We start from the raw sequence: 20,639 nt of genomic DNA on the forward strand, positions 1-20,639 counted from the left end.
GAAGGTCTCTACATCTCCCCCTAATCCAACCTTAGATCAACGCTCTCATATTGCTTCAACATTAAGCGTATATCAGGTTCTGGTCGACTTGTAGCGAGGATGTGTAGCTTGGAGGGATGTTTGCGCGACAGGTCTTCCATGAATTCTAAAAGAGAACTCCGTCCTTCGTGTTCTGTCGCTGGGCACTCGTCCATAGCATCAAGGATAAGAAAGGACTTGCCCTGAGAATCTTCCAAAACAATGTCGAGGATATCTGCAAACTTCTGCAGTTGTCGCTTACTGCCGCGGTGGCTATGATCTTCCCAGAGGTTGACCAGAGACCCGGGAAAAGTGCGCGGCATTAGTTGACGTAATATCGATCTGGTCATATTGTACACCTTTTGTGTTGCATCATTGTTGAACTGGAAGTACCAATAGGCGAACCTTCTCGATGGATCAGATGCACAGAGTGTCTTGATGTCTTGGATAATTGTAGAACAGAGGACCGATTTGCCACATCCGACTTTTGCAGAATCATTAGTTCTGTTTCTGGGAGGTTAAGAAAAGCGTAGCTGCTCCATAGCCCCATAAAATTTTTCCTGGCATCGCTTTCCACTCGGTGTATGCCGGTGAATTGAGAAACTAATCCCCAGTGTCCGATGCCCTTCGAATCTGGGTGTTGTTTTGAGTGTCCGAGTAGGATGTCTTGGACAACCAATCCAGAATCTCTCTTTCTTGCAAGCCTGTTGATATTAGCGTTTAAGCTTCCTGAAGGGGTAATTCTGAGCAGGTATTTACTTCTCGTGTGTGATTGAATTATCTTCAGCCTTTCAACTGTCTCATCAATTCTTTCTAGCATGCCCTCGGCCTGTTTCCTGTGGTCTGTAACGATCAGACTGGCGTGCCTCATGATATTTTAGCGAGCTTCCAATGATATAACTAGATGCGCTGTGAGACTTCTCAAAGTTTCAACGATCTTCTCTCTCGTTTCAATGGTTTCTTTAAGATCCTTAAGCGGCTGTTCAACAAGGGCCGTGATACTTTTCAGCACACGGGCTTTCTGGACATTAATTTTTACCACCATGTAACAAGGCCCGCCAATTTAACCATATCTGTGAATCACATACCAGCGTCGCTTTCATCTACTGCCTTTTTCACCTCTGCTGTGTACTCAAGAACTGCAGCGTAGACTTCAAGCAGTGCATCGTCTAGGCCTTGGTCGCTTTCCACTCCTCTTTCTCGATACTTATTGTCAATTATTGCGTAGTATGAAAGGATGCGTGCGAGGTACTCCGATGCCTCAAAAATATTGTCTCGACGCTTAATGTCATTCTTGATCAATGTGATACTAATCGAACCAACTGACCATGCAGTCGATGCTGGGGTTCATTTTAGCGGATGTCAAAGTCGAATACTCGAATAGTTGATCACACACTCACCATGGCCAGTCGGATCGAAAGAAACCAGTTTTTTGACGAGATCCTGTGCCTGTAGTGCATAGAGAATAATATTCTTCGCAGAATCTTGAACATTTATATGGCCCCCACCACGCTTGCGAATTTTGAGCCCCCCTTCCTTGTACTCGCGGTATTTTTCCTCAGTTGTCTTGATCAAATCGTCGATGGAGTTCATGACAGGGCCAGCACTCTCTAAATCCAGGGTATTGCGGTATTTCTCATCTAGTCTTTCTCCGGCGACTACCCATAGGTTTTCTCTTTGGGGAGTATCAATATCTGCGCCTCGAGTGGACGTCGCATCAATGTCGACCTTCGTGCCCACGGCATTTTCGTCATCTGTGCTGGAGACCACAGCCTCTTCGTCATGTTTTTGACCTCGCACTTTAAGTTTGAGCTTTGCGCGTAATTGCTTAAGCATTTCGGAACGTCCTGTCCTTGAGATTAGTTCCAGGACTTACCTCGCCCGGAGTGAAATGAGCTGAAAGAGAGACGAGTCAGCCCCACCAACGTGACATTTTGCGTATTCAGCAAACATGTTACACCTGGCATGCATGCATGTATGTGTTGGTTTTAGCAGGGTAGCAATGAAAATGTTCCTATTGGTCCACGTATATCCACATTTCGAGCGACCTTAATTTGTCAGAAGAGGAGAGTTGTAACTCCTGAGACGAGACCACATCCATAGTCCATAGTTCATCTGCTCAAAGTACAGGATGAAACACATAGTGTCAAGATCATAGTATCATGTTCGTCCTTTTGACTTCGGAATATTCCACCAGACATCGTTTATTTCTTTGCTATTGTATAGTAAGATGAAATTCAAGCGTCCACTTATTAAGATGTTATCGGTCCTTAAAAGTGAGATAAGTTTGCTCATTATCTGAATTTGTTCATGTGGGTATTGGCAGCCGCCGTGGGCTTATGCGCACTTCTCTCTCAGGTGGCTTACCCCTCTCCTCCATACCACTTTGCTCGAATTCACCTATATTCTTTTCTTTTGTACGAAATTCACATCATCCGAATGTGTTGAGTTAATTAATCATTTCATCACCATCAAGTATCATTTAAGAACTTTTGATAACTCGGTATCCTCCTCAAACACTGAGAAATCGATTCGCCCTGTCAGATTTGACCCATGAGCGACCTCATGGTGTCATCACCCTCTGTGACATGTCTAGAGTACACGCCGCTAGGAAATATCACCAGTGTGGTATATCCTTTGCCAAATGCAGATCTTAACGGAATTGGGGTGGGTATTTTACCCTTCCTAGTACGACCAGAAGACTCACAGAATCGATTCTTTTTAGGTCATCGCTGTGTTTCTCTTACCTGCCTATCTTTCATGGCTCGCGGCCATCCTATTATACACGGGCGGGCTAATTGAAGAAGATTTACTGAATAAATTTGATACGCTCTTCCTCCATATAAAGCCCCTCAAAAACAGCAAGTGGAACCACGAAGTTCACAAAGCAACTTTGATTCTAAGCGCCCAGCAGATGGTAACTGGGATAGGAATTTTGGCAGCGTCATTTGCTACCTTATCAACAACATTGGTAGCAGACTATCATACTGCGATATATCTTGCCTGGATGTCATCCAACGGCTTTCTTGCCACGCTGACACTTCAACGACATTACTTGCAGAAAAACACCTATATTCGCGCTGTGAAGCTGTTTGCCATGCTGATTTTCTTGGCGATGATGTGTGCTGCAATCTTCCCGACCACAAATTTTGAGTGGGCTGATCATATTCTGATTCAACCTGCGTGCTCGTCTGCTTCATCTTGCGTGGCATTGACGACCTATGTCCCGTCATTGTGGCATAGTGCGAGCAATACAAACCTCAATGGAATGCTAAGTCCGCAAGGGGTCATCTCATATATTCTCCTTATTACCAGTTATACCTGGCAAGCGACAATGCTCTTTGAATACACTAATAAACGCACACATTATATTATACGAACACCGCTGCGCTTGTTGGGGAGAGCTGTCCTTAAAAAAGCTCTACAGCGCCTAGAACCCTTGCATCCTCGATTATATGACTTCCGCTATCGTCTTCTTCTTGGGATTTATCTCTTTTTTATTGCTTGTCTAGACTTCGCTGGCTCATTCGCTTGCTTCTTGAGCCTTGTGACTGTTAGTTTTGCCTGGGCCAACTTTGAACTACTTATACCTCGACTGCATGTTTTCCCCTCATGTGTTCGGCACGCTCTGGACAAATGGGACTTCGGTCAAATATTACCCCTCCTACTGTTGCTGGGTCCTTTTTACAATTTTGTTGAACACCGGTTGCGTGACAGAAACTCAGAAAACGACATATCTACTAGTGGACCAGAGGACTCATCAAATCAAGGGAAACCTCCAATCAATCCGGTATCATCAGTCCCCCTGTCGACAATATTCATGCAATGTGAGCCCGCTGGAGGCACAACTGAGGATACTGCTCAGGCCTTACTAGACCTTGAGGCTGCCATACAACGAGAGGTATACTCCATAACCTATTTCAAAGTTCTTCTAGGTCTTCTGTCTACTTTTGCGGTGGGAGTGTCCGTTGGCTACTTCGTTGAGACAATCCTAGCGTACACTGGGCCTAGTGAGCCGTATACGTGGTATACTAGGTCCTGGCATATTCTTCCTGACGTTGTCGGTGGAGCTGCTGCATTTATTGGAATTTTTCTTGTTGCCTTACTCGGTCCGTTTTTGAGTCATCATCTTTCTGCTTGACATTTAAGGCCTTTTTGAGAGTTCATCGCATCTTTATCGCATCTGTCATTATCTATGTCAGGCAAATTTTAATCGTGAACATTCGGGTGGGTGGATATCCGTTCGGATTGCCCTGAAGAGGGCTGACTAGAGCGGCGAGCCGTCCAGGCTTGAATCGCGAGAGCCCTTCAAGTTTCTGCCGTCACTCAAGTGCCGTCACTCAAGTGCCGAAACGCCGACGTGTTCTTCCTATACCAACAACTACATACTAGTAGTACCGTGGCATTATTGATACTAAGTCCGTGAAATAGATGTAGCACATATGCATAATAGTATAGGAACGTCCATGGTCTCGCTATAGCTAATAAATATCTTAAAGAAATATATTTTCTATATAACCTACTATTTGGAGGTTTCAAGTACATACGACCACAGGGTGTGGAGAACAGGGCTTCCCGTCCGCTCAGCCGTACTTAAGCCACACGCCGGTCAGTTAGTAGTATGGTGGGTGACCACATGCGAATCCTGACTGTTGTATGTCCGCGTTCATCTATTTTTTTTTTTGATTCGTTCGGGAAGCCTCCCTTGCCGCCCTCTTATTCAGGTAATAGCCTGAATACCCTAGATATTATTCAGGTACTGTTTTATACCCAAATGTGTACTGATAGGGGAACGTAGTGATGTATGATTAGAATACACCGGTCGAGGTAACATGGACGTCTGCCAATAGCGACAACCACCAAACCACGTACTTAGTATAGGGACTATCCCTAGGGTCTGTTTAGAGAGGTATAGGAGTATATATCCTTAAGTAGTGTCTTGCACCGCTATAGGTATCTAACATACATAAAGGGACTCTAGAGGTACTGAGGTCACGTGTAGTAGGAAGGTCATCCTTCCCCACTACAATACCTGAGCGAAGAAGACCAATAAGGAAATTCATTTTACACAGAACCTATGTAGTACATGCCCTCAAGATTTTCACACGTTCCAGAAAACACACTAATTCGTTTGAATCCACATATAAGCAGAATACTTAATCTTAGCTAGCACCATATGTGAAGGGCTCTATAAAGACTGAAGCAGAACGATATAGGCCGACATGCAGTTTACATTCATGCTTAAGGAAGAGGAAGCTATAGTACATGGTGGGGAATATATGTCCTTCTGTGGATCACGTGTGGGGCCGTGCGATTACATAATTGGAGACGTTTGTGGGGGTTTGTGGGGGGTTTGTCTTTTTGTGCACAAAGAGTCAACTGTTGTCGAACGTGACCGTACGGGATGAGTGGCTTTGGGCTTGTCGAGGATTGACAAGCCCTCGTCGGGTCCAACCCGCTACAATTTTATTTTAATATTTTATTATAGTAGATAGATCTTATTATTTAGTTTTATATCTAGTTTAGATATATATCTTTTATTAATATCTAGTGTGATGCAGCGTAACATTGGTTTTTTATAAAAAACATTTTTAGTATTATCCGTAGTTTATCCATACCTTTTACTACTTGAGCAGGGTGCAAAAGTATTTGAAATATGACTGTATAGGACCTACTAATAGGAGAGGTAGCGCTTTGCCACTAGGCTCTGTCTATAGAACCCTCTGTCACGGACCCACTTCTGTAACTTCCATCTAAGCCGCTAAGTCCCAGGGTCTAAGCTCCGGTGGGCCGTAGCGACTCGTTATTTTTTGAAAGCCCGCTAAAGCCGCACGCATCCTTGATCGGACGACGTAAAAGCCACAAGAATCTTGCGGCAAGAAGGGCTGACCGATGTGTCTCGATATGCATGGAGAGCTCCTTTTCCCAGGTGTTCCGCACTGCAGTCTGCTCACTGGTCATTCGTTCCTATCGCAAGGTAATGCGTTACCGTCAAAGCGTCACAAGCAAACAGGATCCACCTAAGGCTGAACTTTCTCGGGCGCACGAGCCGGGTTAGGCCACTGCAATTTGTGCCTCCATACAGGCTGTCCAAAAACGTCTTTTCACATGCCGAGATACTGAGGGGTACAACGATCGCTAACCAATATCGGACGGAAATGATCTTGGTGACCATTGGTGAGGCTGGGAAGGTCGGTTGGATGGTTTATGGAGCGGGCCAGCGCGGAGCAGTGAGAAAAATAATAGATATCTAATGCATGCTTATAAATATCAAGGATACCAAGGCCTTTCGAACCTCTGCTTAATTAATCTTGAATCCGGCAGCAAAGTAAGCCTTTCTCATTCCCAAACAATAACATGGTTTTTCCACCCAAGAACAATTTCATCTCCTCCGCTGCATACAATGCCCTTCCACGTCTGAATGAGGTGGCATCTGTTGTCAAAGATCATGCAAATAACCTGAATGCCCTCCGTGCCGTTCTCAGAAAGCACAATGTCCCCTGCGGCGTCTCCGTTCGCTTGATCCATAAACACTTCGATATCACAGACGGTGAAGTCATGTCCTTAAAGGATGTCCCAGTCCCATCCAACGGCACCGTTTACTCCCTAGGCCCACTGAAGCCCGCCCAAGAACCCTCGCAGCTCCGCCCCGTTCATTATTTCTTGAACGAAGCCGGGTCATTCCAAGCCTACGAATACACAAGCGCACAAGTCCCCGACATATCAGGATACGAGTCATTCCTTGCTGAGTTCGGCACCCTTCTCGTCAAGCGCGGTCTACAGCGCAAACTAGGCCTGAAATTGAATAGCAAAATAGACGAGACGGGCTGGGTGGAATTCGAGTTTCGCGAGAAACGTAGTACTATCATTTTGCCCGAGGGATGCCCATACCGGAGGGGATCAACCCGGATTCTGAATCCAATATACCCACGGAGTGGGGTGCGATAGAATTTGATGGTCCTGCTTTGCTGCGAACCTGCTTTATTTGCATCCATACTTGTTATAGCCATCCATCACCACAGAACAGCCAACTTCGACAAGTACCCGGTTTCTATTTAGGAGGGCAGAAGATCGTAGTGGGCTCGCCGGTTCATATCATTATGCATGCAGTGATTGGGGCTTATTGAAAGGATGTAATCTCATTTACAAGGCCTTCGAGGTATTTGCTCCCATCCATGCCATTGTCGTTCTGAGTTTAATTTGACGTATTCTGTGACTGAGCGTTCCTTATGTCTTGAATTGTGTTCTGTCTCTTTTCTTCCTAGATAAGCACCCTTTGTGAGTACGTTCTAGCCCTAATAAATACAAGAGTTATGGCAGTACGAAATAACCCCCAAAACAAGGAGATGGACTATTTCGGTCTTGCGTTTCGGTTGTGGTATAAGAAACTCGACCCGGGGTTGAACGACCGAGAGGAGAAGGAAATGAAACGAAGGGCATAGGAGAGATAACGGGAGGATTTGACTAGAACCTGTATAATCTATTTTCCGAGGCCTATCTTTTCGTCTCCAGGGCTAAGCTCCGTTGTTGCTATTAATGCTCTAGGGGGGCCCTCATCAGACACCGGGCCCTTAACAACAAACAGCTTCGTGCATATACCCACCTTCGATGCAGAGTTGTCATAATATTCCAGGTTTAATCGTTATAATCCTCGTTGCTATTCCCGGTGCCGTCCGAACAATGATCGTCTTCGTCGCCTTCCAAAAAATGACCGTCTTCGTCCCCTTCCGAGAAATCCGTTGTATAACCGACGTCATGATACCTTTGTGTTTGACTAGCTTCTTGCTGAGCCTGCCTAGCCTCAGGGTACTCTAACCACTTAGGCTGTCTCTGATCTTTTAGATGCACTATCATAGCTCTGATGACAGGTGGCAGGCTTTCATCTACTCAAAATGACCTGGTTAGTATCTTAACTGTAGTGCTGCATAGAAATGCAGAGTTAACCTCTACTTACTATCGCTGTTATTGCGCTTGAAGTGGTCTCGAAGAATTTTCAGCATTCTGTGATCCTCCTTCCAGACTGTGTTTGCCCTTCTCTTAAGCTATTGCGCGATGCTTCTGAACATGCGGAAAAGCATATTAACGAGGCCTATGGCACTTGCAATTGTGGAAATAGACTCCACCATATTGGCAGCACGAATCAGACGTGAGGTAAAGCTACCTGTCTAACAAGTGGGTCGAGAGATGAATGAGGGGTTGAGCTATATGAGGGGAGATGAAAGAACAATGATGCCACGATTAAAGTAGCGCGTCGGTAAGCGGTGCTTTCGTGGTTGAGATTCTTCAGCTTTCGGGGCGGGGGAGAAAAGTCTTCAAATAGACCACACCAGAGGCCAGTTCATCTAGACCAAGGCGCTACCCCGCGCAAACACCGCAGAGTATCAAGTATTTGACCAATCGCGGTCGCCGAAATCCCTGTTAGGTTACCACAACATATAGCCAGCGTCAGCCGGTATGTACAAAAATAGGCCTATCGTGAGGCTATGAGGCTATATGGCGCAAGAGAAAGACGGCAATAATTTCAGCCCGGGATGAGGCTTCGCCCATTTGGGCGATGACCACGCAAATCGCTCTGCAAATTGAATTCCAAAGTCTGGATCCTCGGCCTGTTGGGCCCTAATCTCCAAGGTGAATGATGCACTGGATTTCATGCAGACGGTAAGGAACCGGGCACGATCGCACTGATCTGTGGGGAAGGGCAACGTGTTCTCTCTGATCCTACCGGGCGTGCGCGCTCACTGTCACCCGAAGGAGTTTACCTGCTGGTTGACGGACTCGGTGGCCCCGGACGTAGCTTAGCATTAATCTGGCCAGCCTCGGTGCTCGCAAGTTGTGCTTTCTGTCGCGCTCAGGTGCCAGCCCACGCTCAAGCTCTCTTCCAGAACCTCGAGAGGCAGCAGGTACAGATACAGGTCTACAAGCGCGACATCGGTCCTGAGTTTGCCGTTGTATCTACAGTCCACGAGGTGATTGCAGATCCAAGGCTTATATTGCTGAGCTATTGAGTTTTCATGCCGCTCTTTGCCGCATAATTACTACGCTACGCTCGGGGACCTCTGATGAGATATCTTGGTTGATATGGGAGACTCAAAGCCAGGGGACAGATCAAGAGGCAATCCGCTACCTCCCTGAAGGATATCAGATGAATCCCGACCTTTGAAGTTCGCCTAGATGAACTCGTCAACTGCTCGGAGATGAGCCAGTAATCAAGCAGCTTCACTCATTCCTGTCAAATGTAGGCATAAGCGATGCATTAAACATATTCTCTTTTGATATCGCTCTGGTTCGTTATTGTCGTTCGATTCGTAAGTAAGTAGATCCCCCATAATGCGTATAGATAATCCCTAGAAGGACTGATGGCATATTGCTTATATATAATTTCATTGTTGGAACATTACAGTACATTCGTATAGATTTAGTAGACATTTTTAAAGCTTATTCTTGGCTTGGACAATGAATTAAAATCAAGGAAGTTCACTGGATACTATATTTTGTTATGGAATTCATTTTCAGTCAAAGCGTATAGTGTAGAAAGCAAATGCTATTATTTAGCATAGTAAACATTGGCTAGGGAAGCTTGATGGGTACAATCGATTTCCATGTATCCATTCGGCTAGGGTAACACGAACGGCGATCGCGCGATCTAGGGTGATTCTCAGCTGAATCTCACCCCTTCCGCCACACACTCACCCTTCTTACTCCGGGTCGCGCGACCGCAAAGCGGCGACCGGTTATTTCCCCACTGGGCTGAGACTAAATGATTGGCCAGCATGGCCATTCGGCGTGTGGCTTAAGTGCGGCGAATAGTTCGGTGGGTGTCGCCAGGGTGAGAAATGGGTGACCGCTGCTTTAGGGTCGCGCGACTCGGGGTGATAAAGGTGAGTGTGTAATAGATGGGGTATGTAAGAACCTGGTGATCGCTGGGTGAGATTTGCCTCTGGGTGTACAGCCACCACACAGACCCTCGCAGCTAAGCCTAGGTATAGCTTTATTGGTCCACCTCAGCCTGGCTGAAACAGTAGTCTCTTGGCACGCAACTCTTAACCTAAATTAACAGCAAGGAAGACCTCAACCCCGCTCTAGAGCGATTGTATGTACCTAGGTAATTCTCAGCTATAGCAAACGTTGTGATTTCAAGTTTGGCATTACGCTATGGATATTTGGCAAGTGGTTACTGTCGAGGGTTTTAAGTTTAAAATATTAAGAGGTCGATTGATCTATATTTAAAGGTGGAGAAGAATCATCCTTGTATGTTCGGAATACATACATACAATACCAAGAAAAACAAGAGGCCCGTGTGATACTAACTTCTGACAGTGCTGTTGGTGATTGGTTGATTTAAATGAGAGGCCTAATAGCATGGACTAATGATAGAGATCAGATCTGAAGGGTGGATCGTACCGGGCCCGTTTCCATGATTGCCTCGAGTTTCCCCCTCTTTATTTGCTCCCTCAAGGTGCTAGCTCACAGAAGAGGAAATTAGAAGTCTTTGAAGATAAACCCTTCAAGAGATCAAGTCAGCAGGCGGGCCAAGGGGTGCTACAAGGAGACAGGTAAGTGTATTCTTTCCTTTCATTGCACACCTCCCCTACAGCCAAATGATACAACATCTTGGAAGTAAATGACTTATTGGAGAATGAGTTGTGGGTCTGATGAAGGCCTCGGAATTGTGGCTGCTTTGTCAGGATTTCGAAGGGGACCAATTGTTAAATTTAGTTTCAATCGCATCGAAGGCCAAATCGTGTAATGCCTGAGGCACAAATGTACACGAGCCAAGAGCCGCGTAAGCTGGTAAGGCGGATTCCTCCGTGACAGTCCACCCTTGCGAGTCGGTAGGTCCCTCCGCTGTCGACTTCATACATTGTCATTATATTATTGACTGAATACCCGTTTCAACAAGGATTGGAGAAACCAAATCCCGAATCGCGACGTCGGCTTGAGGAGCCATCGAATCCATTGTTGATTGTTGGAAAAACGTTTTACCGGAGCCGTGTTTGGCTGACTCCCCACTCGTTGGTCCAGGTGGCCCACACATTCACTCATTCACTTCCCAGGGCAAATGTGACGTCCCATACCAAGACGTCAATGGCTGACAACAGCTCCCCGGACTACAAATCTCTCTATCTGCAGGCGGAAGAAAGACGAAAGCAGGCGGAAGAACGCAACCAACAAACCTCTTTCACGGAGCTCTTACAGCATTGCCATAATATTCTCTCCCGCCAGTTAAGAGTCGAGACACCGTCTCGCTCAACCACTGGCAAAATACCCCTTCCGACCGGAAAGTTTTGCCCCACTCGATTGAAACATTGGGCCGATTGCCCAGAGCAGCTACTGAGGATCTACAGGTCTGTCTGCCAATATCTACAGCCAGAGCCAGAGCGGGCGCAACGCTTATTTTCGTCTCTACCGGAGCTAGAAGGATTTGGCCGTCGATTTGCCCGCAAGCCCCTCAGTAGTGAGCAAGATCTTGAGGCTTACGAGCGGTTTGGGGTGGAAGAGCATGTCCACGATATAATAGCCGAGCTATGCAAAATACCAGCGGCATGTGACGAGTTCGGTCTCGGTGATGGAATTCAGTTCAGCAATCACACCCATTCTTTGAGCAGGGACGAAACCTTTGAAGCAGATGCAAGTCAGCTGTCAAGCACACCTCACCCACGACCAGACCAGTTTTGCATCCATCGAGTCGACGGCAATACGAATACCCTCCTGACGACCGTTGAGTACAAGCCGCCTCATAAGCTGCCTGTCGCAGCTCTTCGCATGGGACTACGACCAATGGATCTTTGGAAGACAATGGTTAGATCAAATAAAATACCCACGGATCAGGATGCAAAGCTGAGGTATAATGCGGAGCGGCTAGCTTGCTCTGCTGTGGTCCAAGAATACCATGCGATGTTCGAAGAAGGATGCGAATATTCCTTTGTAACAAATGGACTTACCCGTATCCTACTTCGTGTTCCTGAAGACGAACCCACCACGCTCTATTACTTTTTCTGCGATCCCCACAGCGAAGTGGACCCAGCAGGCGATATCACTTCCCAGCTATCGAAGACCTCTGTTGCAAGGGTATTATGCCTCTGTTTAATGGCATTCCGATCACCCACCCGTGGGCAAGAGTGGAGAAATCGCTGGCGGCCCGATCTTCATACATGGGAAACAAGCTTTGAACACACACGTTCCCAAATTCCAAGCAAAGAATTAGAGCAGATTCCCCACTCCGATAGCACAAACCCAGAGTTTCCAAGTCCTGAGTCTGGTTCATCCTATAAGCTACCCTCATCATCCCCGCTACCGTCTCCCTCAGATGGCCGTCGAGTGCCTACACGATCTCAAAGCCATTGTGCACCTTGGGAGACCCGACCACGCTCACAGTCACCTAACTCGTCCGGCTCCGACACAAATCAAACAGCTGGCCACAAGCGGCGAATCAGTCAAGTCACGCCTTCACCGTCCGCACGGCGATCGGGTCAACGACAGGAGTCAGGGCGTGACCAAGAAGACCATTCTCGACGCCGCGCTGCACAATTTTGCACGCAGCGATGTTTACTCGGCCTACAGACTGGGGCGTCCTTGGACAAGCTGTGTCCAAACGTAAACCATCATCGTGAGGGTCAGAACGATCCAAGCCAGCATCCTATCTCGATTGGAGATCTAATGGTTTCATTGAAAAGCCAATTGGACGAGAATATCGATCGTTGCATTCCTCTTGGTGGTTGTGGCTCCTATGGTGCTCCGTTCAAACTGACTTGCACGAAATATGGTTACACGGTTATCGGTAAAGGCACCACCTCGGAGTTGTGGAAGGAAGTTTTCGGCGAAGCGCAGGTATATCAGATCTTGCGCAAGGCTCAAGCATCTGCCGTGCCTGTATTTCTGGGAACGATTGATTTAACAAAAATCTACTTTCTCCATGGCGCTGGACAAATCCGCCATATGCTCGTCATGGGCTGGGGAGGTGAAAGCACAGCGACGATGGACCTGACGCCGCGACTTCGCCGCGAAATTCACAAATCGAACAAGGAAATCAAAGCTCTCGGAATAATACACGAGGACCTCAGACGAGATAATGTTCTTTGGAGCGAAGAGCTCGGGCGTGCTTTAATCATCGACTTTCACCGCTGTCGACTAGCTAAGCAGCGACCGGGCGCCGCAAAACGACGGCTATGTCAAGCAGAGGCAGCAGATGTGAAACGCATCCGTGTGTTATGAGAATGAATTACTCCTTTTGCCATTCAAACCACTTGCACACGGAGATTCTGTCTCAAACCCTCCTTCCAAACACACTAATCTGTATCCCACTTAGCGTTATTTCAAATATCGAATTGTATTGCAAGATCATATCATGTGTGACCACGTTATCTGTTGCTTCCTGTACGGCTTGATATTCAAGAGTAAAGCCTCCAGAAGCTGCAATGAGGGCTCGTCTTTTAGCAAGCTCATATAGATCTTCAGTTGACATCTTGCACATAAGAAGAACTTGAAAGAAGAAAGTAGCGGTATAGCCCTCCAGGAGCCGTGTCCCTCTTCACTAAGTAGGTAACCTCAAGTCCTGGAAAGAATTATAGTAGTATCATGATCGAGAAAACTAATGGTATATAGTTCAAACTAAACGTAGATATATGTGTTATTACCTATTGACTAAATAGTAGCCACAAAAACAATTTAAATCTACTTACTCAAATCAAACAGAATCAAACAGAATCAAACACCATCACTCGCTTTCAATTTAGTCAGCCCATCTGCGATTTGCTTTTTTTGACCTTTCAGCTTGACCTTGTAACTTTCGGGTCCCTCGGGTATGTGGACTCTTGGATTTGGATTTGGATTTGGATCTGTTCTTCTCAGACAGTCTGAGCTTATCCAGTTCCTTCTCCAGGGCAGAAATTCTTTTCTTTCGGTCTGCAGATTGGCTTGAATGGCGTCGACTAGAGTATCTCGTCTTTACCCTTGAACCCCTTCGCCTTGGAGGTATCTGGTCGCTCTCTGAATCGCTGTAATCTTGGGAGTCGCTCTCGCTCACATGATCACTTTCAGTGTCGCTATCGGAGTCGCTGATGTCGGTTTCTGAGTCCTCTGGTATCCCATGTCGCTGCCAATATGCATTCTCCACTTCGCTTGCGAGCTGGTAGATCCCATGATCTTTGGTTAGCAGTATTCTGCGAGCAAAGCTTCTGTCCTCAAGTGTAGTTGTGTTATCACGCCACAAGATTATTAGACGTGTCTGTGGTAGGACTCTCCCCCATAGCCTGGCTTAATGGCGAGCTTTGAATTGATTCCGTACTCCTTGTCGTCTTCAATTTTGAATCCAATCCCTAGTATAGATCGAACATCGCTCTTGCGGTATCTCCAAGCTTCTGTCTTAGTACCGTCTTCCGCGGTAGCAATAAACTTTGCATTACCTCGAGATTGTGACGATAAGACTTGCTCAGTAACGCGTTTGTCATAAAGCTGATAAGACCCTGCGCGTATACGGAATATGGGACAGGAATCATCTCCATGTTGAACAAGAACCTGAGTGCCAGTTCCAACACGCCACCAATAGATAACCTCTCCAAAGTTCAATGGTCTTTTCTTCACCGCCCTTGCATCTATATTGTCAAGCTCGGTGTGTACCGAACGTGAGAAGAGCCTTTCATCTGAGTCGTCAATTTTGGATTCGGCTTCTGGCTCCACTTCAGCTTGTGGCTCATTTTCATTGTCGTCTTCAGGAGCTGAATCATACATTTCATCTCCCCGGGGATCGTCAGTGCCTATCTTCTCGTGAGCTTTGTGTCTATCAATATTCCATTTCTTTGGAAGATGATGTCTTTCGTTGAAAGCCTTCAATATATCGTAGGTGGTATGGAAGGCTCGCCATCCTGCATCCGTGTCTTTCTCTTCCTTTGCTTTTCTCATCATCGCGATATAGCTTGAGCAAAACGCACTATACGATTGTGCCGGGATTGTTCCATCGTCAATACTTAACACATTGTGTTCCTGATTTGCGCCCCTTATTGTCTGGTTTAAGAGAGTAAAGAAAGTGTCGCATTTTTCGTACGCTTTAGGCATACCCGAAAGATCGTCTAGAAATGCAGAGCTGAAGAAGTCTTCAACTTGATGATAATTCGCACACTTTTCCTTGATAATTCTTTCAACCCATGGATAGATAGGTGTCGGGGGGGGTAGGGGGGGGGTCCTCTTCAATAGGCTCGCCAACACTTTGATCATCGTCACTTTGATCACTATCACTTTGATCAGCGTCGACATCAACATCTGCATCATGCGAATCATCCACTGAAGTTGAGTTATTAGTAACCCCGCCACATGCATCAATTCATCAAGATGGAGTTCTTACCGGATTTATTTTCCATCTCGATCGAACAATTGAAATTGCCAAGAATAAATGCGCTAGTGTCTCTAGAAATACTTGTGGTCACCACACCAACCTTAGGGCCAGAGCGCAGAGGTGTATCTCCGAAAATACTCTTAACGCGCTAGCGTATTTAGTTGTATCATGGAAATCCTGGAGTGTTGTTTTGAAAGCGGATCCTTGTTTCCCCTGAATGCCTTCAAATCGGAATGCAAATATAAGCTGTGGAAACCTTGAAAAAGAGGAGGCCGGATGCTTCCATCGAGCGCAATCATCTAGGAAATCCATAACTAAACCAAGGTCTGATAAGTCATCGATGATTATGCAAAGGACATCAGTAAACATAAATATCACCCTGGCCCACATTGTGACACAGAGATCATCAGCTGATTGGCAGTCTGAGACGACAGGGTAACCAGCTCCAGCTTCCAGCTTATGAAGAGCCGAGGGTAGCAAAATATCACTGTCTACAAAAAGTGCTGGCCGTTCCGAATTCAGAGAACCGAGATCACATCGCAGATTCACATTTGAGGACGAGCTATGTCGTCGAATATTGTTCCAAGGGAATATATGCTGAAGTATACTTTCCTTGGGTTTGCGGCCCATAAATACACAGAGTGATGGGTATTGTGCTGCTGGGAAGGGGAGTTCTGCTATGACCTGTTCAAGGCGACCATGATCTAGGACAGCAAATCTAGAGTCTTCTTGAATGCCCACATCGAGCCAGCCGATATGAGGAAAACCTTGCATAGTAATTTGGATGATGATGGATAGCACTTCAAGTTGTGACTTTTTCAATTTATGAAGAAGGTTTCAAACGTATGTTCTTGAATACAATCAAATGACAAGCTGGTGGGTACGTCAATTATGATATTTATACTATGCACTCAAGTGCTGGCATCTATAGTATTGATCATTGTACTACTAGGTATCCCAGGCTACTATGTGCTATCACCTGGGCAATCTCCAGGGCTCCTGACGATAACATTGGAATTATTCAAGTGTTCGTAACTTACTGCAACGAAAGCTGGATGGATGTTTTAAGACCTTGGCTAGACCGAGCGATCCGTATTCCGATCCGTCTGCTCCAGGTTTCATCACCTTGCTATCACCTTAGCGCCTATATGGACCTGGGCAGGTCCGTAGATAATCCATAATAGCTGTAATTCCTAGGACTTTTGTACCCCTGTCTATCTCGCATAGTTTTCACTCAATTAGATATCAGAATATTGAACTTCTACCAAGAGCGGCTAGTTTTGGAGACCTTCCCCTACCCCATGTCCTGGCAGATTGAGAAATAAAAGGCGGCCGGAATAACTTGCGAGGTTTTCTACTTTCCTTTCCCTTCATTCAACATGGCTTCCTTCAATGAGCTTCCATATTTTGATCAGTCCGGATGGAATCCCCCCCTATCTCCCCAATCAAGGCGATGCGATGCAAGAATTTGAGAGCGATTCTATGTTTGGGGATTACCAGGAGGCTGCGGTAGGCGATCTGTCTTCAAAGTCTCACCATCCCTTCCAACAAACGAGGTAATTTTCCATCATACGTCCCATTGAATTATACAGTCTGATCTTTTGAAATGTTAGTCATACCAACGATGCTATGGAAGGCGATTCATCTTCGGAGGCAAGCCATTGTTTCCAGCCGCAAAGGTATGAATTTTCAAGTCCTCTTATAATCATTATATGGCGGTTTCTAATAGAACATCCAGTCAGTTCGAAATGCCTGCCTTTCCCTCAGCCCACGTCGAATCGGATTTTTGCCAAAATTCTACCACCATGGAAAACAAGGAAACTTCCAATTCGCTCCTCATGATGGGTAGCAAATTTGATTTCATGTCATCTAAGTTCGATTCATTACTAGCCAAAGTCGATTCGTTTTCAGCCCAAGTTGATGATGCGCGGAAGGATTTTCAAACAATGCAGCGAAGCGCTGCGGAACTGCTCAATTGGTATCATCAAGCCATTGAACGTGAGAAACAGGCCTTGGAAAAGATACATGAGCTAATTTCTTTGGCTCGAGCTTAATTTCAAGCGTCATGAGTGAGATAGTACTAAGTGATTGAACCAGTTCATAGGAAGTTGTGTTTATTCAATCCATGGATTTTTCTCTACGTACTTGGTAGTACAACTATTCCTAGCCTAGCCTATATATAAATACAGATATCAACAGGATTGTTATACACATGCGAGTCATCACTAGTAGTTCTAAATAGTCCAAGTCATAATCCAACCTCACTCTCATTTTTATCCCAAATGCTGAGGTACCGCTGCTCAGATTCATGTAGCCGCAATGTAGCCTCTTCTAGAGAGTCTTCCAGAGCTTGAAAACCCCCCAAAACCTGCTTACGCAGATTCAACAGGATTTGTCTACTCTCCTTATGCCACTGCAGCTCAGCTTTGAGATAACTCATTTCGTATGCAGCATCCTCGAATTGTCGTTTGAGGCTAGGTGACTGATGCTTGGAACGTTCCAGTCGAGACGGAAGTCGTTCTAGATTTGATGATGTACCACCTTGGCAGAGAATGAGGTGATCCGTGGGGGTGATCTCTTCCGAAATTGGCTCCAGGCGCTGAGTGGAGTATCGGTTCATTGTTAAAGAACTAGTGAGACAAGCGAGCGAACTTGAGTTCGTAATAATGTTGGAAACAGATAGAAAGATAGAGAGAGAGACAGGTAAGAGACAGTGAGAGAGAGAGTGTGTGTGTTTGTATTGCATGCGGAAGGAGTATGAATGTCTCTTATGAAATTTGGTTTCTTGAAACGTGAATTTTCCTGTTTTGTAAAGAGCCTGCTTGGAGGCCATATTTCCAGGTACCGTTCAAATTGATTTTCCAAGTCGCGGCGGGGTATGTACCCACCTACTCCTTTTTTTTCTCTTTCTCTTTTTTGAGACAGCGCTAACCATCCGGGAACAGAGACACGGCACATTGTTCCCCGCCCCCTGCTAGTTACGACATGCTTTCCCATGTCACGCACTAAGCTCTGCCCCCTGCTAGTTACAACATGCTTTCCCATGTCGTGTACTAAGCTCTGTCACTACTAGTTACGAGATGGAAAAGCATGTCGCACAAAAAATTTCCGACCACGTGTCAGGGTACGACATGCTTTTCCATGCCGTGACTAGCATGAGTCACTCTTCTCCTTGAGGACGGCAACGCAACGGACATTGGGATCTGTGCCTACGGGGTTCCCGCATATCAAATAAGTCACGTGTGGATCCCTAATACAATCAGAACTTCTTCCTAGGCTTCCAAGGTTAGAACTTCATTACAGTATTCCAGGTTACCTAGGTAGTACATAAACAGTACTATTCCCTTCCAATGTTCCAAGGTTCAACCATCATATCGCCGAAAATCGAAGCAAAGTACACTTTCACAATTTTACAACCTTGGAAAGAGATTCAAGCCAACTACTATGTCTTTCAAATCTCAATACGACGGAGCTCCTCAACTTTCCCGTCCGAATTTGGTGAGAGTTCCAATGAAACCTCAGTTCCTTGCATTTTCTAATCCAAAGATATTTATAGGCTCCAAGTCCTCTGGCTGCAGAAAATAGTGAACGTTATATTCTCATACTGGTGGAAAAGCTACTTCTGCAGGATCGGCAGGCCAAACAATACCAGGGAATGTTGGAGTCTAGAATCTATAATGATTCTGCCGCTTACTTAAAGCTTCGCTCCTATTGCAACGAGCTTGAAAAGCTCAATGCTGGACTCGGGGTTAAGCAAGGCGACTATGAAAGATCTCTGCGTCGCGTCTCGGAAGCGTGCCAGGGCATGGCACGCGACCTTGCATTAGAGAGAACTCGATCGAAAGAACTTTCAGAACATCTGAATGAAATCTACCCGAGTCTCGAGGCTTTGCTTACAAATGTAAAGTCAGAATCGTCTCAGCGCTGTGGAACCAGTACCTTTCAAGCGCTTCAGCAAGAGAATCACTATCAACGAGGACTAATTGCTTGCCTCCAGTCCACTTTACGCATGCGGGACGAGATGATTGAGGAGCTGCAAATCTCATTAGACGATGCTATTCAGGGGACTTTGAGCAGGAATGGAGATGAGACTCCGCGGCAATCAAAGCCCCAAACATGGAGTGGCGGTGATTCCGATGGCTCTGTTGAAATCATCACAGAGACCCCAAAAGAGGAGCCAATGGAGCTATGACAGAGAGAAATTCGATTTTCAAATGGCTTGCTTCAAGGGCGAGTTTCAAGAGAATTACAGGAAAACTTTTCTACCATAGTCTTTTTCTTCAAAGCTTTCAACCAAGGGTATTGTGGTGTTTCCATGGCAATGATTTTCAAATTTGGTATTCAAATAGTGGTTTGAGCCTATTTTGAGTGGACATCTGATATTGATGTATATGAGCACATGAGCGTGAATCCACTGCGATTCGATTTTCAATATATAGTGTCCTATGTATTGTAGTGGGGTACCCTGTCCCCTACTACACGTACCGTACGGGTATGATATTTCGGTATTGTTCATTCCTTACGTTATGTTATGTTGTGTTATTGTACGTACAAGATTGGCGTTCGATACTAGAAGACAATACACACTCCTACATATCTCTGATCTGACCCCTACGGGTAGTCCGGACACATTGTCTTTGTTGGTTGGTGTTGTTCTTTCAGTCTAGCTGGATCGACCCGTGTACCTCGAATATACTGCCTCACGGTTCCCCTCTTTACTACCTAGCCACCTTGGTCTGAACTATACAGACCACGTGATCTAACATATGCAACCCACTCAATCCGCAGTTTGGATTGATCTAGCTAGGTCTGATTTAACGTGTATGAATATGGCTTAAAATATTAGGTGTCGACACAGAAAAATAGCCCTGGACAGAGAGAAAAAGGGGCGGTTATACGGGTAGAATAGGGCACAGCAGCATCTACTACGTTCCTTCGTAAAAAGTAGACCCACACCTATAGATTCGCTAATATATAAAAAAGTACCACCTCATGTTGTTCAATCATGGGACCCCGGTACTGATGTTGCTTTTGGCCCCGGGGGTTCTTAATGGGCCGGGTCCTACGCGTAGAGAACTGGCGTATGTCTCAAGTGGGTGACGCACACTTGGAAGCGAGTGGCGCACCTCCATACACAATAGTTAAGGCGATAAATTACAACTTGATATCTCAACAACCGTGTTGTTATTTTATTGGAACACTTGTCGATAGCTATTGCTAATTAAGAACTTAGACCAAAATTAAATTCCTTGGTATGTATCGGTCTGAGGGGAGATCCATATGGGTATCAAAA

General features: G+C 45.8%; 10 protein-coding genes across 10 annotated transcripts; 5 read left to right on the forward strand and 5 right to left on the reverse strand.

Moving 5' to 3' along the window:
• Window positions 1-20: 20 nt before the first annotated feature.
• N7483_007925 (uncharacterized protein) lies at window positions 21-1,854 on the reverse strand (the record flags this gene model as incomplete). Its single annotated transcript, XM_057091362.1, has 3 exons — window positions 21-502; window positions 1,107-1,358; window positions 1,419-1,854. 3 exons carry the CDS (start codon window positions 1,852-1,854, stop codon window positions 21-23), a joined length of 1,170 nt encoding a protein of 389 aa, XP_056946103.1.
• Window positions 1,855-1,969: 115 nt separating this feature from the next.
• On the forward strand, window positions 1,970-4,159 carry N7483_007926 (uncharacterized protein; the record flags this gene model as incomplete). The annotated part of the gene is made up of 2 exons (XM_057091363.1): window positions 1,970-1,993; window positions 2,744-4,159. 2 exons carry the CDS (start codon window positions 1,970-1,972, stop codon window positions 4,157-4,159), a joined length of 1,440 nt encoding a protein of 479 aa, XP_056946104.1.
• Window positions 4,160-6,375: 2,216 nt separating this feature from the next.
• Window positions 6,376-6,966, forward strand: N7483_007927 (uncharacterized protein; the record flags this gene model as incomplete). Its single annotated transcript, XM_057091364.1, has 1 exon — window positions 6,376-6,966. The coding sequence occupies one exon, from the start codon at window positions 6,376-6,378 to the stop codon at window positions 6,964-6,966; it is 591 nt and encodes a 196-aa protein (XP_056946105.1).
• Window positions 6,967-7,653: 687 nt separating this feature from the next.
• N7483_007928 (uncharacterized protein) lies at window positions 7,654-8,018 on the reverse strand (the record flags this gene model as incomplete). Its single annotated transcript, XM_057091365.1, has 2 exons — window positions 7,654-7,904; window positions 7,973-8,018. The coding sequence occupies 2 exons, from the start codon at window positions 8,016-8,018 to the stop codon at window positions 7,654-7,656; spliced, it is 297 nt and encodes a 98-aa protein (XP_056946106.1).
• Window positions 8,019-10,699: 2,681 nt separating this feature from the next.
• On the reverse strand, window positions 10,700-10,975 carry N7483_007929 (uncharacterized protein; the record flags this gene model as incomplete). Its single annotated transcript, XM_057091366.1, has 2 exons — window positions 10,700-10,870; window positions 10,931-10,975. 2 exons carry the CDS (start codon window positions 10,973-10,975, stop codon window positions 10,700-10,702), a joined length of 216 nt encoding a protein of 71 aa, XP_056946107.1.
• Window positions 10,976-11,103: 128 nt separating this feature from the next.
• Window positions 11,104-13,230, forward strand: N7483_007930 (uncharacterized protein; the record flags this gene model as incomplete). Its single annotated transcript, XM_057091367.1, has 1 exon — window positions 11,104-13,230. One exon carries the CDS (start codon window positions 11,104-11,106, stop codon window positions 13,228-13,230), a length of 2,127 nt encoding a protein of 708 aa, XP_056946108.1.
• Window positions 13,231-14,232: 1,002 nt separating this feature from the next.
• N7483_007931 (uncharacterized protein) lies at window positions 14,233-15,371 on the reverse strand (the record flags this gene model as incomplete). The annotated part of the gene is made up of 3 exons (XM_057091368.1): window positions 14,233-15,083; window positions 15,157-15,294; window positions 15,356-15,371. The coding sequence occupies 3 exons, from the start codon at window positions 15,369-15,371 to the stop codon at window positions 14,233-14,235; spliced, it is 1,005 nt and encodes a 334-aa protein (XP_056946109.1).
• Window positions 15,372-16,738: 1,367 nt separating this feature from the next.
• N7483_007932 (uncharacterized protein) lies at window positions 16,739-17,400 on the forward strand (the record flags this gene model as incomplete). Its single annotated transcript, XM_057091369.1, has 3 exons — window positions 16,739-16,902; window positions 16,960-17,025; window positions 17,076-17,400. 3 exons carry the CDS (start codon window positions 16,739-16,741, stop codon window positions 17,398-17,400), a joined length of 555 nt encoding a protein of 184 aa, XP_056946110.1.
• A 194-nt stretch (window positions 17,401-17,594) lies between these two features.
• Window positions 17,595-17,966, reverse strand: N7483_007933 (uncharacterized protein; the record flags this gene model as incomplete). The annotated part of the gene is made up of 1 exon (XM_057091370.1): window positions 17,595-17,966. The coding sequence occupies one exon, from the start codon at window positions 17,964-17,966 to the stop codon at window positions 17,595-17,597; it is 372 nt and encodes a 123-aa protein (XP_056946111.1).
• An 824-nt stretch (window positions 17,967-18,790) lies between these two features.
• N7483_007934 (uncharacterized protein) lies at window positions 18,791-19,538 on the forward strand (the record flags this gene model as incomplete). Its single annotated transcript, XM_057091371.1, has 2 exons — window positions 18,791-18,844; window positions 18,903-19,538. 2 exons carry the CDS (start codon window positions 18,791-18,793, stop codon window positions 19,536-19,538), a joined length of 690 nt encoding a protein of 229 aa, XP_056946112.1.
• Window positions 19,539-20,639: the final 1,101 nt, after the last annotated feature.

This window comes from Penicillium malachiteum (genome assembly GCF_028827825.1).
Source record: "Penicillium malachiteum strain IBT 17515 chromosome Unknown utg000003l:1.0-4950554.0:1.0-4952489.0, whole genome shotgun sequence".
In the NCBI taxonomy this organism is placed as follows: Eukaryota; Fungi; Ascomycota; class Eurotiomycetes; order Eurotiales; family Aspergillaceae; genus Penicillium; species Penicillium malachiteum.